The 13,149-nt window shown below is 32.9% G+C and overlaps 1 protein-coding gene across 1 annotated transcript; it reads left to right on the forward strand.

Annotated features, from left to right (window-relative positions):
• Window positions 1–458: 458 nt before the first annotated feature.
• LOC121375542 (eukaryotic translation initiation factor 3 subunit H-B-like) lies at window positions 459–7,933 on the forward strand. Its single transcript, XM_041503043.1, has 6 exons — window positions 459–549; window positions 2,899–3,055; window positions 3,936–4,103; window positions 5,185–5,434; window positions 6,136–6,271; window positions 6,899–7,933. The coding sequence occupies exons 1-6, from the start codon at window positions 490–492 to the stop codon at window positions 7,118–7,120; spliced, it is 993 nt and encodes a 330-aa protein (XP_041358977.1). The 5' UTR covers window positions 459–489; the 3' UTR covers window positions 7,121–7,933.
• Window positions 7,934–13,149: the final 5,216 nt, after the last annotated feature.

The raw sequence follows: 13,149 nt of genomic DNA on the forward strand, positions 1-13,149 counted from the left end.
GTGGGAAGCGCACATAAAAGATCCCTTGCTGCTAATCGGAAAGAGTAGCCCATGTAGTGGCGACAGCGAGGTTCCTCTCAAAATCTGTGTGGTCCTTAACCATATGTCTGACGCCATATAACCGTAAATAAAATGTGTTGATTAAATAAAACATTTCTTTCTTTCTTTCATTTGCCCTCCCCCCCCAAAAAAAAAAAAATCAAAAATTCAATAAAAAAAATCAAATAAATAAAAAATCATACCTACGGCCCTGACATTTGTAATATTATTTAAGTTTTTAATAATTGGGTTTATGATTATTTACTAATTACTCGTAATTAGGGCAGTGTTACAGATTACGCTGTGTGCGGGGCTATTTTTTAATTAACTTTTTTTTTAGCATCGCCATTCTTTGATGTGATAGCGTTTGTTCAGCAACTAATTAATAACATTTCAATAGAGGTCTGTAAAACGAAAGAAGGAAATTACAATAAAGAAGAAGGAAAAAAAATGGCGACGCGAAAAAACACGTTGGCTTCTCCTGTTCAATATGTTCAAATTGATGGCTTGGTTTGTGTCTATTTGCAAATATTTGTTTTGGTTTATACATAACTCTGACAGTATTATTGATATACCTCTAATATGCTTACAATTATTATGTTAAAACTTAAATAGAGAAATCTGAAATGAGGCACACGTATACTATCGACGTCCCAAACTGCGTTCACCTAACGACAAAAACACAAATACGATATTTACGGAAATATTATTCTACATTTTTCAGCTACGATATGTGAAACAAAACAGATTGCAATCAAATAACGTAAAAAAATCAACAATGTGGATGTAAAATAAATCCATTCTAGTAAACAAAAGTGAAACGCCCTCCAGTAAACAGGAAAGAGTGCGACGTTTCTAACTGCGTTCAGGCGCATGCATTTGCAAAAAGTATCATAACACACATTCGTCATTTTTAATTTTTAAGGCCACTACCTGAAAAAATATATGTTTCTTAACTATGTACAGTTGACAAACTCTTAGTTTAATATTTTTTTAAAAGGAAAAATTATATTTGTCAAGTGTTCTGGTCCGGTCTGTGTATTATCAACACACATCGCTAAAACTTGATGTCGATACTGATAGGCATTACGTTTATACCAGTGAATAGTTTGTAAAATATAATTTTTTAAATGAATTGATTCATAATTAACACAATTTATACACTAGAAATTATTTACAATTATTATGAATGGATTATGAATACTATTCACTACAATAGAGGCACAAAAATGTAGCATACCATTTGCAGATCGAATGTAATAATTGAAAACAAATTCTAACAACCTGGGTCTTAAAAATCGTAAAAATTAAATGCTTTGGCCGTGTTGATCTGGCACATGTGAGGTCATGTGACATGCACCGAATATTAATTCATCGTTCTCCATTTTAAGTCAATTTCTACGAGTCATGTGGACCTGATATCGGTAATTTTAAGGAATAAACAAAAACGACTTAGTAAAATTAATGGTTTTAGGGGTTTGTAAAGTTTTGTATTTAGATACTTACTTTTCGGAACTTTATTGTTTATGAAAATGTTCCTGAACTGTGAAGAAAAACCTCATAAATGAACGACATGCCGATGACAACAAATCAGATGTTGATTGCGTGAGCCGTGCACAAGAAAACAAAGTGAACGGAATTTGAAGCATAACGCAGTTAGGGACGTTGACGATACATCTTCATTATGTCAATTTATATCACAAATTTGCATGCTGATTAAGTCATTTTGAAGTGAACTACATTTACAAGTGGGTAGTTTAAATGTGAAAAATTTGGATCAGTATGCCTGCCATGAAAAACATATTTGTTTTCTTAAAAATGAAATCTGCTGGGTTACTACTATTCGCTTTAAAGGGAGGGTAAACTCAAATAAGGGCGTATATTCACTGGGATGGTACAGCAGAAATCTACATTAAACATTTTAAAGCTTATCATAGGCAGGCCAGTAGGAACCATTGGGGTGGGGGGGGGGGGGCAGGATGTAGCTCAGTGATTCAGCAATCGATCTAGGATCGATTCCCGTCAGTGGGCCCTTTGGGCTATTTCTTGTTCCAGCCAGTGCTCCACAACTGGTGTACCAAAGGCTGTGGTATGTACTATCATGTCTGTTGTATGGTGCATATAAAAGATCCTTTGCTGCTCATTAAAAAGAGTAGTCCATGAAGTGGCAACAGCAGGGTTTTTCTCTCTATATCTGTGTGTTCCGACGCCATATAACCATAAATAAAATGTGTTGATTGCGTCGTTAAATAAAACATTTCATTCCTTCCGGCCATTAAGGGGCTGGACTTGAGGACAAAAACAAATGTTTCTTTTTGTCCAAAGTGCTCCATAATGGATTGGAAGGATACTGCACCTTAACAGTAGCTTGAACTTTCCACTCATCCCTTCTTTAGTATCATGTAATGGCCAACTCTTACATGGTCAGGGCAAATAAATGTACTGAAAACAACTCAGCTGTTTGCAATGTAATCTTTTAAAGTTGCATTTACTTTTAGTGTTTATTTGTCTCACATCAATAATATGACTTATTAGTTTTCTGATTTACTGTATTGTTTTAGATGGATGGAGTACAGGTTGATCTCTTGCTGTTTTAATAAACCCATTAAAAAAAATTGTAGATCACTGATGATCTTGAGATTTCACTGTTTTTCATTGTGGGATGGTTAGCCTCTAGCGGTACTATTTTGTTATTTTTCATTCTAATGAGTCAATGGTTACTACTACTACTACTAGTTTTTAAAAAAGATGTAAGATTAAAAAATATATTTACAGTTTAAAATTTTTAATTCACATTAGTTCCATAAACATTAACACTTTACTGATTAAAAAAAAGACCTATTAATTTATTTTATGTAGGTGGTGTTGAAAATGATCAAACACTGTCAAGAAGAAGGTGCCGGAGGCACGGATCTCGTCCAGGGTGTTCTACTTGGTCTTGTTGTAGACAACAGGTTGGAGATCACAAACTGTTTTCCATTCCCTAAGCATACAGAAGAGGAAGAATTTGATGAACGTAAGTATTCGTACATAAACATTTATACATATTTTTATTTTGAAATGCAGGGCACACCCGGTCCATTGCCAAATTAGCCAATTGCTAATTTCTATAAATTAATAAATTTTTATTTAAATTGGCCACGTTTGAATAATTTTCAAGGAAATACTATACATACCTGGAATGTGGCTTAGAAAACAAAACATTTTCCAGAGTGAGCCTTGTACAGCAAGTGAAATGGAAAAACGGACAAGATTTTACCAATAATTTTCAGAGCTATTTTGTACTGGCAATTTTTTTAAAATGCGCTCTCTCTCTCTCTTTCTCTCTCTCTATTTCTTTTTCTTTTTTGAGAAATCAAATTTCTTATTATAAAAGAAAATCCTGTTTTTACACTGCTATAAACTATGAAAACCTCTGTTCTAGATTTGTTATCCATCTACATGTATATGTAAGATCTAATAAAACTATAATTTTATAAATACAACATGTAATCAAAATTTAGTATTTAATATTAGGAGTCTAAAATAAATATGGATTAATGAATTTCTCTTTGTAATGGAAAAGTTATGTATTTGACCATTTGTGAACATTTGTTATTACTGGTCTTACTATATTGAATATCAATTTCACCATCACTGCTTTATTAAAAAATGAATTTGCAATAAAATTAGCATGGATATCCACAGATGATCTAATACAATATAGAACTTTATCCACTAAGTAATTCACTGAGAATTTGGCTTCAGTTTCTCCCAATTTCAATAGTTGAGTCCTCACAACATCAGTGCAATTTTCTAAGTTTTTGTTGATGCGTCGAGGCATTTGATTTGCATTATTGTTAAGTTTATTAGTTTGAGACGAAGTGTGACTATCATCATATTTATCTTGTTTGCAGTTCAGTACCAGATGGAAATGATGCGTAATCTGCGACACATGAACATTGACCACCTTCACGTGGGTTGGTATCAGAGCACCTACTTTGGCTCGTTCATCAACAGGCCACTGCTAGACTCGCAGTTCAACTACCAGCACTCCATAGAAGAATCGGTCGTGCTCATATATGGTACGTCACAACAGAAGATCATGATAGTTGGGCAGTGGCTTTGATTTACGATTTCCCTTTGGGAATTTCTCTCATCATCAAAGTTTACCCAAGTGTCACAATTATCACATGATGGATACTGACTAGCTTCTGATAAAAACAATATCTTGGGTGTCACAAATACAAATATATTGTTATTATTTTTGGTTACTTTTATTTCTATTGACTTATCAGTAATGGTCAGACCAGGATTTCTTTAATGGGAGTTGGTGGAGGTGCAAAAATGCCGACATGAAGGGATTTCTGTGATGAAAAAAGTGGTCAAACTAAGCCCGCTTCAGATGCTTGTGAGAGGTGGTACTGGTAAGTGTGTGTCATGGATGGCCACACGAGACTGGCATCTGTCACAGTAGGAGAAACTAGGACTGGGATATGGTGGACAGCAAATTAAGTTGAAAGATAAGTAGCTGCCTGATGGAAGACAGGAGATGGCATTCAATAGCGGGAAAGGATCACTAGCATTCCTTTCTTTGTTGTTACATATATTTTTTTACTATATTGATATTGGTTAGACTAGTGTTTCATAAACTGGGGTAGGTGGAAGTATGCAAAATGCTTCCTTGAAGGAAATTCTACATATTGAAAAAGGACAATGGGCCAGATTAAAAATCACCATCTTAGACTTATATGTTATTAGTTCCCTACTGATTCGTCTGTCCCATATATTGTTATATGGACTTATTTTGTAATGCATATATATATATATATTGAGCAGGGATTTTGTATGTAGTTTTACAGATCCATTTCGATTTTCATTGTGATGTACCCATTTTTGAAAGAGTTATGGCCCTTGAATTTAGGAGCAAAGAAAATTTCAGGACATTTCTTTCACAATGCCTCAAGATATTTAGATGAAATTTTGTATATAGCTTTACCATGTACTGTTACAGATCAATTTTAATGGTGAATTACCCATTTTTTTCAGAATTATGGCCCTTGAATTTAGGAGATATGACAAATTGTTGGTTCCGGTAGAGGACATGATATTGTTTTAGCAGTACTCTCAGAATGCTTGTTAATACTGTTTTGCTTTTGTTATTAGATCCCCTGAAATCAACTCAAGGTTTCCTCTGTCTGAAAGCATACCGCCTGACCCCGGAGATGATGGAGTTCTATGCCCAGGGTGACTTTTCCCCAGAGAGCATCAGCAAGAATGGCATCAGCTTTGAGAAAATGTTTGATGAAATTCCGGTGGTTTTGAAAAATTCACATCTCGTCAACGCACTTTTGTGTGAAGTCGAAGAAAAGATGTCGTCTGTTCCACAGTTCAATTTTTTTGACTTGGCTACCAGGTAAAAGTTAAACGAATGCTAGACTGTTCTTAATTCTGTGTTTAATGGAGCAAGCTGCAAATGACAATCATGTCTTCTGCCCGTCTTAATACGACCCCTGCAATTGTTCGCGGCAATCGGTAATACTGTGGAGATTGCCGTGAAGTGTTTAATTCTCCACAGCACTTTTTTGCCTGGGACTATATTCAGGGTTTTTTCAGTGGCAAGTTTTTTTTGTCGTAGACATTTTCTTAATTACAGGGGTTGTTAATATTAATATGAAGTTCTAAACTTGACTCGTTGTTTTACCTTCATGGAGTCCACTATTATAGGCTTATGTTCTCTGCATTTGTTTACACATATCACAAGTGATAATACTTCGGGATTTTTTGTCAGATTTTAATATTTTTATTTTGCCATGTTTAATTAGAAATGCTGAAAATTAGTTTTATTGATATCTAGTGTAAGAGTACGTTTTCAGATTAAAAATTATTTTTAAGATCATTGTAAATTTTATGTTAAAAGAGTATTACACCCTGAATGTTTTAAGTCACTAAACTTATGTTATTGTCTTTCACTGTCATCTGTGCCAAATGCAGTGTAACTAGCCATAATAATTTTAACTTTGTCCAGTTTGATATGGGAAAGGGGAAATAACTCCAATCCACTAGTTTGTTTTATTTATTTCAAAATGTACATTAATTTTATTATATTATTTTCAGTGCCATGCTTGAAAAGTATCTCCGTCAGTTGATGGAATCTGTAGATGATGTCGCCATGGATACAAATAAATACCTCAATTTCCAGAGACAACACTACAGACAGCAACAAGCCAAGCAACAGCACATTATGAAGAGGGTGTGTGGTGTCACTTGTCTTAGTTTTATACTCTAGTTACTGGACAAAATTAAATTCAAATTACCCTGAACTCGTCCATTAATGCCAGATGGGGTAGGGAATTAAATTGGTATCAAAACAAAAAAGAGAAGAGTTTTCAGCCTTTCATTCATGTTCAACCTTTCAGGCTTAAAAATTATTTTCACAAAATTGATTTGATCTGAAATACTAAAAATTACATTAATATAAGTATGGTATAGATATTTCAGCTTTTAATTTAAATTGATCCGAGGACAGGTGTAATTGATATATGTTTTTTGTTTTTTTCATCCGATCCATCTTAATTACCATGTGTTTGATAGTAATCCCTGTACTTGTAACTGATTACAACACATGTGGCCATGGTGCCATGACACTGACGTTGTAGCTTATGATGACTACAATATCGTAGCTCTAAGATAGCTTCAGAAATATAAGCCCTAGCCACCAACCAAATTTAAAAAAAATTTGTTTATCAAGATAATAAATAAAATAATAAAGAAAGAACATCCAACTGACCTGCTATAAGGGTTGGCGATGTTATATCATCATGACCGTATTACCAATAATTGCCCTAAAATAATTTGTCTTCCTTTTTATTTTCTCCAGCAACAAGAGAATCAGCAGCGTCAAGCTAGAGGTGATCCACCACTACCAGAAGAAGATCTGAATAAACTATTCAAACCACTGCAGCCCCCACCGAGACTTGATGCCCTGCTGGTGTCTGGACAGATTGACAATTACGCCGACCAGATCTCAGAGTTCGCAGCTCAGAGTCTTGGAAAACTCTTTATAGCAGAGAGTTTACAAGATTCAAATAAAACAACATAGAGACACTCTGAAAAACTTAGAACATCGTAAATTAAAAATTTAAATTAAAAAGTGTAAAATTTAGTGGATTTTTATATAAAGACTTCGTCTGCAGACATTGTATGGATTTAATTGCAGTTGGTGAACTATTGTAATACTAAAGATTTTGTTTAAGTGGTTATATCCATGGAAATCTTAACAGATTTTTTAGCATATCTCCATCATCTTCATATTTGCGATGACATTGAAAAGAATATTTTAAAGCTTATTTTAATGGCAAACTAACTGATAATGGATTTACAACCACAAGTCAATTTATAGTCAAAGTTGACGGTATCAAAATGGACAAAACATCAAAACTTTGCAGGGTCATGAAAAGTAGGGCAGGATATAGTCCTGTATAATTTTTTGGGTTGGCGCTAAAATCTGAAATTAAAAAAAAATCCAAATCACTGTATAATTATGTGGTAACAAAAACCTGATTAGAACACTTTTGGATTGTGTTTATTGGTGTCCAACGTAAAATAAAATTAATAAGAAGATAACCATTCACATTTGATAAAATACTCGTGTTTGCTAATTCTAAGTTATAACAATTTCCTATTGATTTATCCACTTTTTTTTCTTTCTTTTTTATAAGCTGGCAGTATTTTTTTTTGTAATGCTTCAAAAGTATTTAGGAAAATCAGAAGGTTGAACTAGTTTTACGGGGGTTTACTCCCAATATTTAAAACATTTTTTTTACTACATAATTGTGTTCTTTGGTCTGAGAAAAAAAAGATGGCTGAACCAAATATCTTTCCTTCTGTAAATAATAAAGTGCCAACAAATACACTTGCCTTGTTTTGTTTTATTTTCAGCATTACCTTTCTAGACAATAAATTACTGTTACACCTGGGTAATATTTAAATTTGTTGAGTTCCAGTGTACAACTGCATGCAGTCGTCTGAATACAACTGGATAAGTATAGGAAATAAATAAATCCACTAACATTTTGATAAGCACACATACTACCGGTACATCATTTTTATTTTAATAAAACTATTTGCTTTTTACAACATTGTTTTACTTCCAAATATTCTTTGAGGTAAATGCCTCCAAAGTGGAGTTGTTTGGTTTATAGCTTAGTCCAAACAATACTCCACATCGGGTGGGCATTTTATATTCTACCGAGTGAACATACAAAGTATATATATTGCTCAAATTGGAACTTAATGTACCATTTCACACACCATTAAAGGCATTAATTCATAGTTGCAAGTGCCACATTTTGCCAATTTTACAAATTTATTGATATCGCACACAATTTTTGCTGCATGTAACTGGAATATTGAAGTAGAATGGTAATATGCTTGCACACTATGAGAACAGTAGATTCCTGCCTCGTTACGTCATGAAATCCACGAATACCCCACAATCTGACAATTGACTTTTGGCAACTAGAAAGGGCTGTCCGAGAGCTATGTTGCAAAAAGACTGCAAACTTGTACATTTGAGTATGCTCTAGTCCTATTCTCTAAGACACTATGTAACAGGTCGTCTAGTTTCGACAATGGAATGAATGCCAAGTAATGTCTTAAATGCCCAAATTTTCTGATAACCAAAGTTACTAGTAGTTTGATATTAGATATCAAACATTTGGAAATATTGACATATATTATAAGTAAGAGGCAAACCTTTTCCCATTAGCAGCAAGGGATCTTTTATATGCACTTTCCTATGGACAGACAGCACAGCACATACAGCCTTTGATATACCAGTCATGGGGTAGCTCTATGTTCCTTTAGAGAGAAGGTTCCTCAGAGCTATGTTCCGTTAGGGTTAGCTGAGAGAACACAAGACATGATTCCGTGTTGAAACAATAACAAAAAAGCACTCCAACATACACATTTATTTAGCAAGATGTCCATACTAATTTTACACTTAACCACAGTCATATTTTAAAGGTTTATTAGAAAACAACATATGGAACTCTTTGAAAATAAATATAGCCAGTACTGAGAAACAATTATGTACAGCAAAAGTTTACATACAAAACTAATATCATGACTGGACAAAATTTCATGGATGTAGCAAAGTTATTTCGGAGGGTGGGGTGATGGTGGTCTAAACTAAGAAACAACAGCGTACTTGATTCCTTTTAAATGAAAAGATTGGTCATTCATATTAAATGGTACGGCAATTTGATTTATACAGTACAAAAAACATGGACAAAATAATTGTACAAAATGTTCGGTAGCGGTATTATCTTCTTTTTGCTATAACCATACTGGCTGGTATTTTTTAATTGGAAAATGAGAGAGGTATAAAAACGGAGCTGGGGTGAAATTGTTTTACCAGTGAACCGTATTATTTTAAAGGTTAGCTCAAGGTAGGATTAAGCCGGATACAGGATCATCACAATTTTGTTATTACTAGAGACAGCAAAATAACTAGAAAACAGTATAAAATGTTACGTACAGTAACTAGCTAACAACTTATCATAGTTTACTGTACTGTACAATTTATGACTACAACAAATTGTTACCTGAACGACAACAATGAACGGTTTCAAAATTTATAATACAAAATGACAACATTCTTGCTATAGTTTTAGCTTTCAATGCATAAAAACTGGATGTATTCCTACTTTTTCTACATATACTCCAATGAATCTTTTAAATTAAAGCTGATGAAAATACTTTATTCATCTACCAATGACTTGCTACAAAAAGCTCAGGTCTTATATAATAATTACTTATGCATACTTTAGGTATCGGTCTTCTAATGAATCGATTAAATTTTGATCTCTTAATAATCCTCAAATGCTCATAATACCACATCTTTGAAGCCCCTTGATAACCTTAATACAGGTTTTTCTAGCTCCATGTGACTTATGTTTATCTTTGTTTACCGTACATTTATGTTGATTAATGATAGTTCTCTCTATGATGTGGTGATATAGGTTTGGAGTTGTAATGTCCTATATAATTAATGGAATCAACAAAATTCGCCTGTGATGGCAAAGGAATAGTACAATATGGTTACAGAATGGACTTGTCTAATACAATCACATACTAGTATACGTGATTCTCCACATCTAACCACATACATCTATTAAATCTGACTTAGCAAAATGACTGGAATTCAGAATAGCCAGTCATATTTTAAACCATTTTCAAATGTTTTGTAGTGTAAAAATTGATTCATGAGTTTCTTTTTTTCAAATTTACAGAATAAAAATGGGTAAAAACAATGCTTAAATTGAGGACCATGGTAAATTTGTTTATTATAAGAACTCCAATAAAAAGCCCATAAAATCAACTTTTCACATATCATGTATACATTTTCATACATGTATATAACAATAAGTACAAGGAATATTTCGAAGAATTGAAACTTGCTACTTGATACCCAGTTTGCTGTGTCTACACATATAAGCTTTAATATGTTAAAAATGTTAAATGTTGGAATAAATCTCACGAAAATGTTGCTACACCAGTGATTCTTCAGTGGTAATATGGCTAAAGGATAACAATCATATTATTTGACAAAGCTATGAAATACAGAACCAAGTTACAAGTATGTGAAAATCACTTTCTCTAAATAAATTATTAACTGAAGGAATCATTAACAAAGTTGAATTTTTTTTTTTTCAAGTTTGTTATAGCCACATCACTATTTTAGCAGTGTGTTACCAGTATGTCCTTTTTCAGCCAGTTTTTTTTAAAACCACTCACACTTGCCCACAAAAAGGTTCAGCTGTCATTACAGCTAGTAATTTACTTGTGACCTGAATTAACAAGCCATATGGGTACCACTTAAGATAAAGCAAGCTGGATATTTTGAATTCCATTGTTTTCAAATTCCTTTAACTAGATCTAAATCTGCAATTTATGACAGGATACATGTATATTAATTTAAAAAGAAGATAAGCCAGGAATCTTTGACAGTGGTTTGTTCTTGTATGGAATTTATAAATTATATGGCTAATATTTAATTTATTCAAAGTTAAGAACAGCGAAAATAGAAAGAAAAAAACAATTACCAAAAAGTGATTTGTTTGCACCCCTCTAAGACACCTGTTTTGATTATGTTTTGATTAGTTGCAGGAGTACACATGACCATTTCAATTTCTGTCAATACACTCTCATATACCTGGAAATGTTTTATACATTCCAGGCAATGCTCCACATATTTAGTATTAAAGACCATGCTGTGCCCACTTAAAACAAGGATAAAAGATTCATGTTTTTTTTTCTTCTAAACTTTAGCTTTAAAATAATAATAATAATGATTGTTCTTCTGGATACATTACTTGTTATAAAAATAATACTTATAGTTTGAGATTGGAAGGCCAGGGGTTCCAGAATATGGTCGCCCAAGGCCAGCGATTTTTAGATTTGAGCCACCAGATAATTACTTTGTGCTAGCCCGATGACAAGTAATAAAAATTAATTTAAAAAAGAAAAACAAATCCTTAGGTCTTATCATGTACTACTGTCTGCCTCGTGGAAGCCAATGATACAATACTGAACTAAAAAATTTAAATGTCGGACTAAATCTCATGAAAATGTTGCTAGACCAGTGATTCTTCAGTGGTAAATGCTGCCATGAAGGGCTTACTATGCAAAAAAAAAAAGAGGCTATAGGCAAGGGTTATAAAGTAACCTTTTAGAGAGGATGATGGGTAAAAAGAATTAAAAAAAAACTTTGGTCTAAAATTAACACCATACAGCAGTGTCGGAATCCAGACTTAATTCAAATTTTTAATCTCACCTCACAATACACATCACTGGCTACTGAAAAATACAAGCACCATCAGTTTTCATAAACTTGTATGTTAATAGTTATCAGTGTTTATTGCCATCTGCAACATACCATTTGCAAGCTATTACCATGTTTCTAATACTATGAAACCAAAAAACTGGTATAGTAGCCTGCTGCCAAGTTAAAATGGAGATAATACATTTACACAGGACACAATCTTCATGCAAATTATTGTTCTGTTAAACTGCCTGTTAGTTACATAGTGAACCATTACATTCTAAAATTAAAAGTTAAAAACTTCAGGAGTATGTGAACTTTATTTGCTACAGAAGTATAATCTGTCTAACAAAACAATTGGTTACTTATAGTCAGTCCCATCCTTCAACAAGTGTTTTTTGTGTGAATAATTTCAATTTAGTTTGACGTAAGAGGAAAAGTAAAAGTGTTTGTGAAATAACCAAAAAAATTACTACTTGTGTGTGCAAGTTACAAAACAATTGGCTTAGAAATAAATAATTTGGAGCAAATTCCATAGTACATGTATCAAAAAAGGCGTTCCCTGTGGGACTGACAATAGATAAAAACTTTATGTACAGAGTTCCAGTTACTTTAGAATTTGAAATATTGACCCATTTTATGTGACCTAAATTAGTGAGTAATAGCTAACGGGTTCCGAAAATTGACATGTGACTGTAAGAAAATTAATATGGATGGCCTGTTCTAATTGTTAAATAATAAAAAATATACCAGAGACTATAGTTTTAAGTTTTCTCAGCACAGCACCTTGGTAAGTTAACAAGTCTTACCTCAGTATGACTAGTACATGGTATAAAAGGTAAAAAAAAATGATGGACACATAGTAAATGGGTTTGTCAATTATTAAAGGCAGACAACATAAATAACAAAAAACATTATTTTTGATGAGTTACTAAAAAAATAACTGAAATTCCGTGACAAAATAGTCAAACCTGTGTTACGGAATTTCTTATAGGAAAATTAACGTTGGGGTACATTGTACGTGATGATGTCATGTTATATTGGTAATTTGTCTTATTGAGCATTATTGTTTAAATAATTAAAAATAAAACATTAATTTTTAGTGTTATTACCTGTAGATTTGTTTTAAATTTAATTATAAGGATTGTTTATTTCTGTTCAGTTCATCTGGGTATGAATTTTTTTTAAAATAATCTGCAAACTTATGTGTGAACTGCTTTGCCGATTCACAGTTTGCAAATGATTTTGTTTTGTTCATACCCTGATGAATGTAAAAGAAATAACAGACAATCCTTAATTGTTAA

The sequence above is a fragment of the Gigantopelta aegis genome, chromosome 6 (genome assembly GCF_016097555.1).
Source record: "Gigantopelta aegis isolate Gae_Host chromosome 6, Gae_host_genome, whole genome shotgun sequence".
Classification (NCBI taxonomy): Eukaryota; Metazoa; Mollusca; class Gastropoda; order Neomphalida; family Peltospiridae; genus Gigantopelta; species Gigantopelta aegis.

Coding starts and splice junctions, on each gene's coding strand:
- LOC121375542 (XM_041503043.1), top strand. CDS start 490: ATGGCGACGCGAAAAAACACGTTGGCTTCTCCTGTTCAATATGTTCAA. Junction 550..2,898: donor ATGTTCAAATTGATGGCTTG/GTTTGTGTCTAT, acceptor TATTTTATGTAG/GTGGTGTTGAAAATGATCAA. Junction 3,056..3,935: donor AGAGGAAGAATTTGATGAAC/GTAAGTATTCGT, acceptor TCTTGTTTGCAG/TTCAGTACCAGATGGAAATG.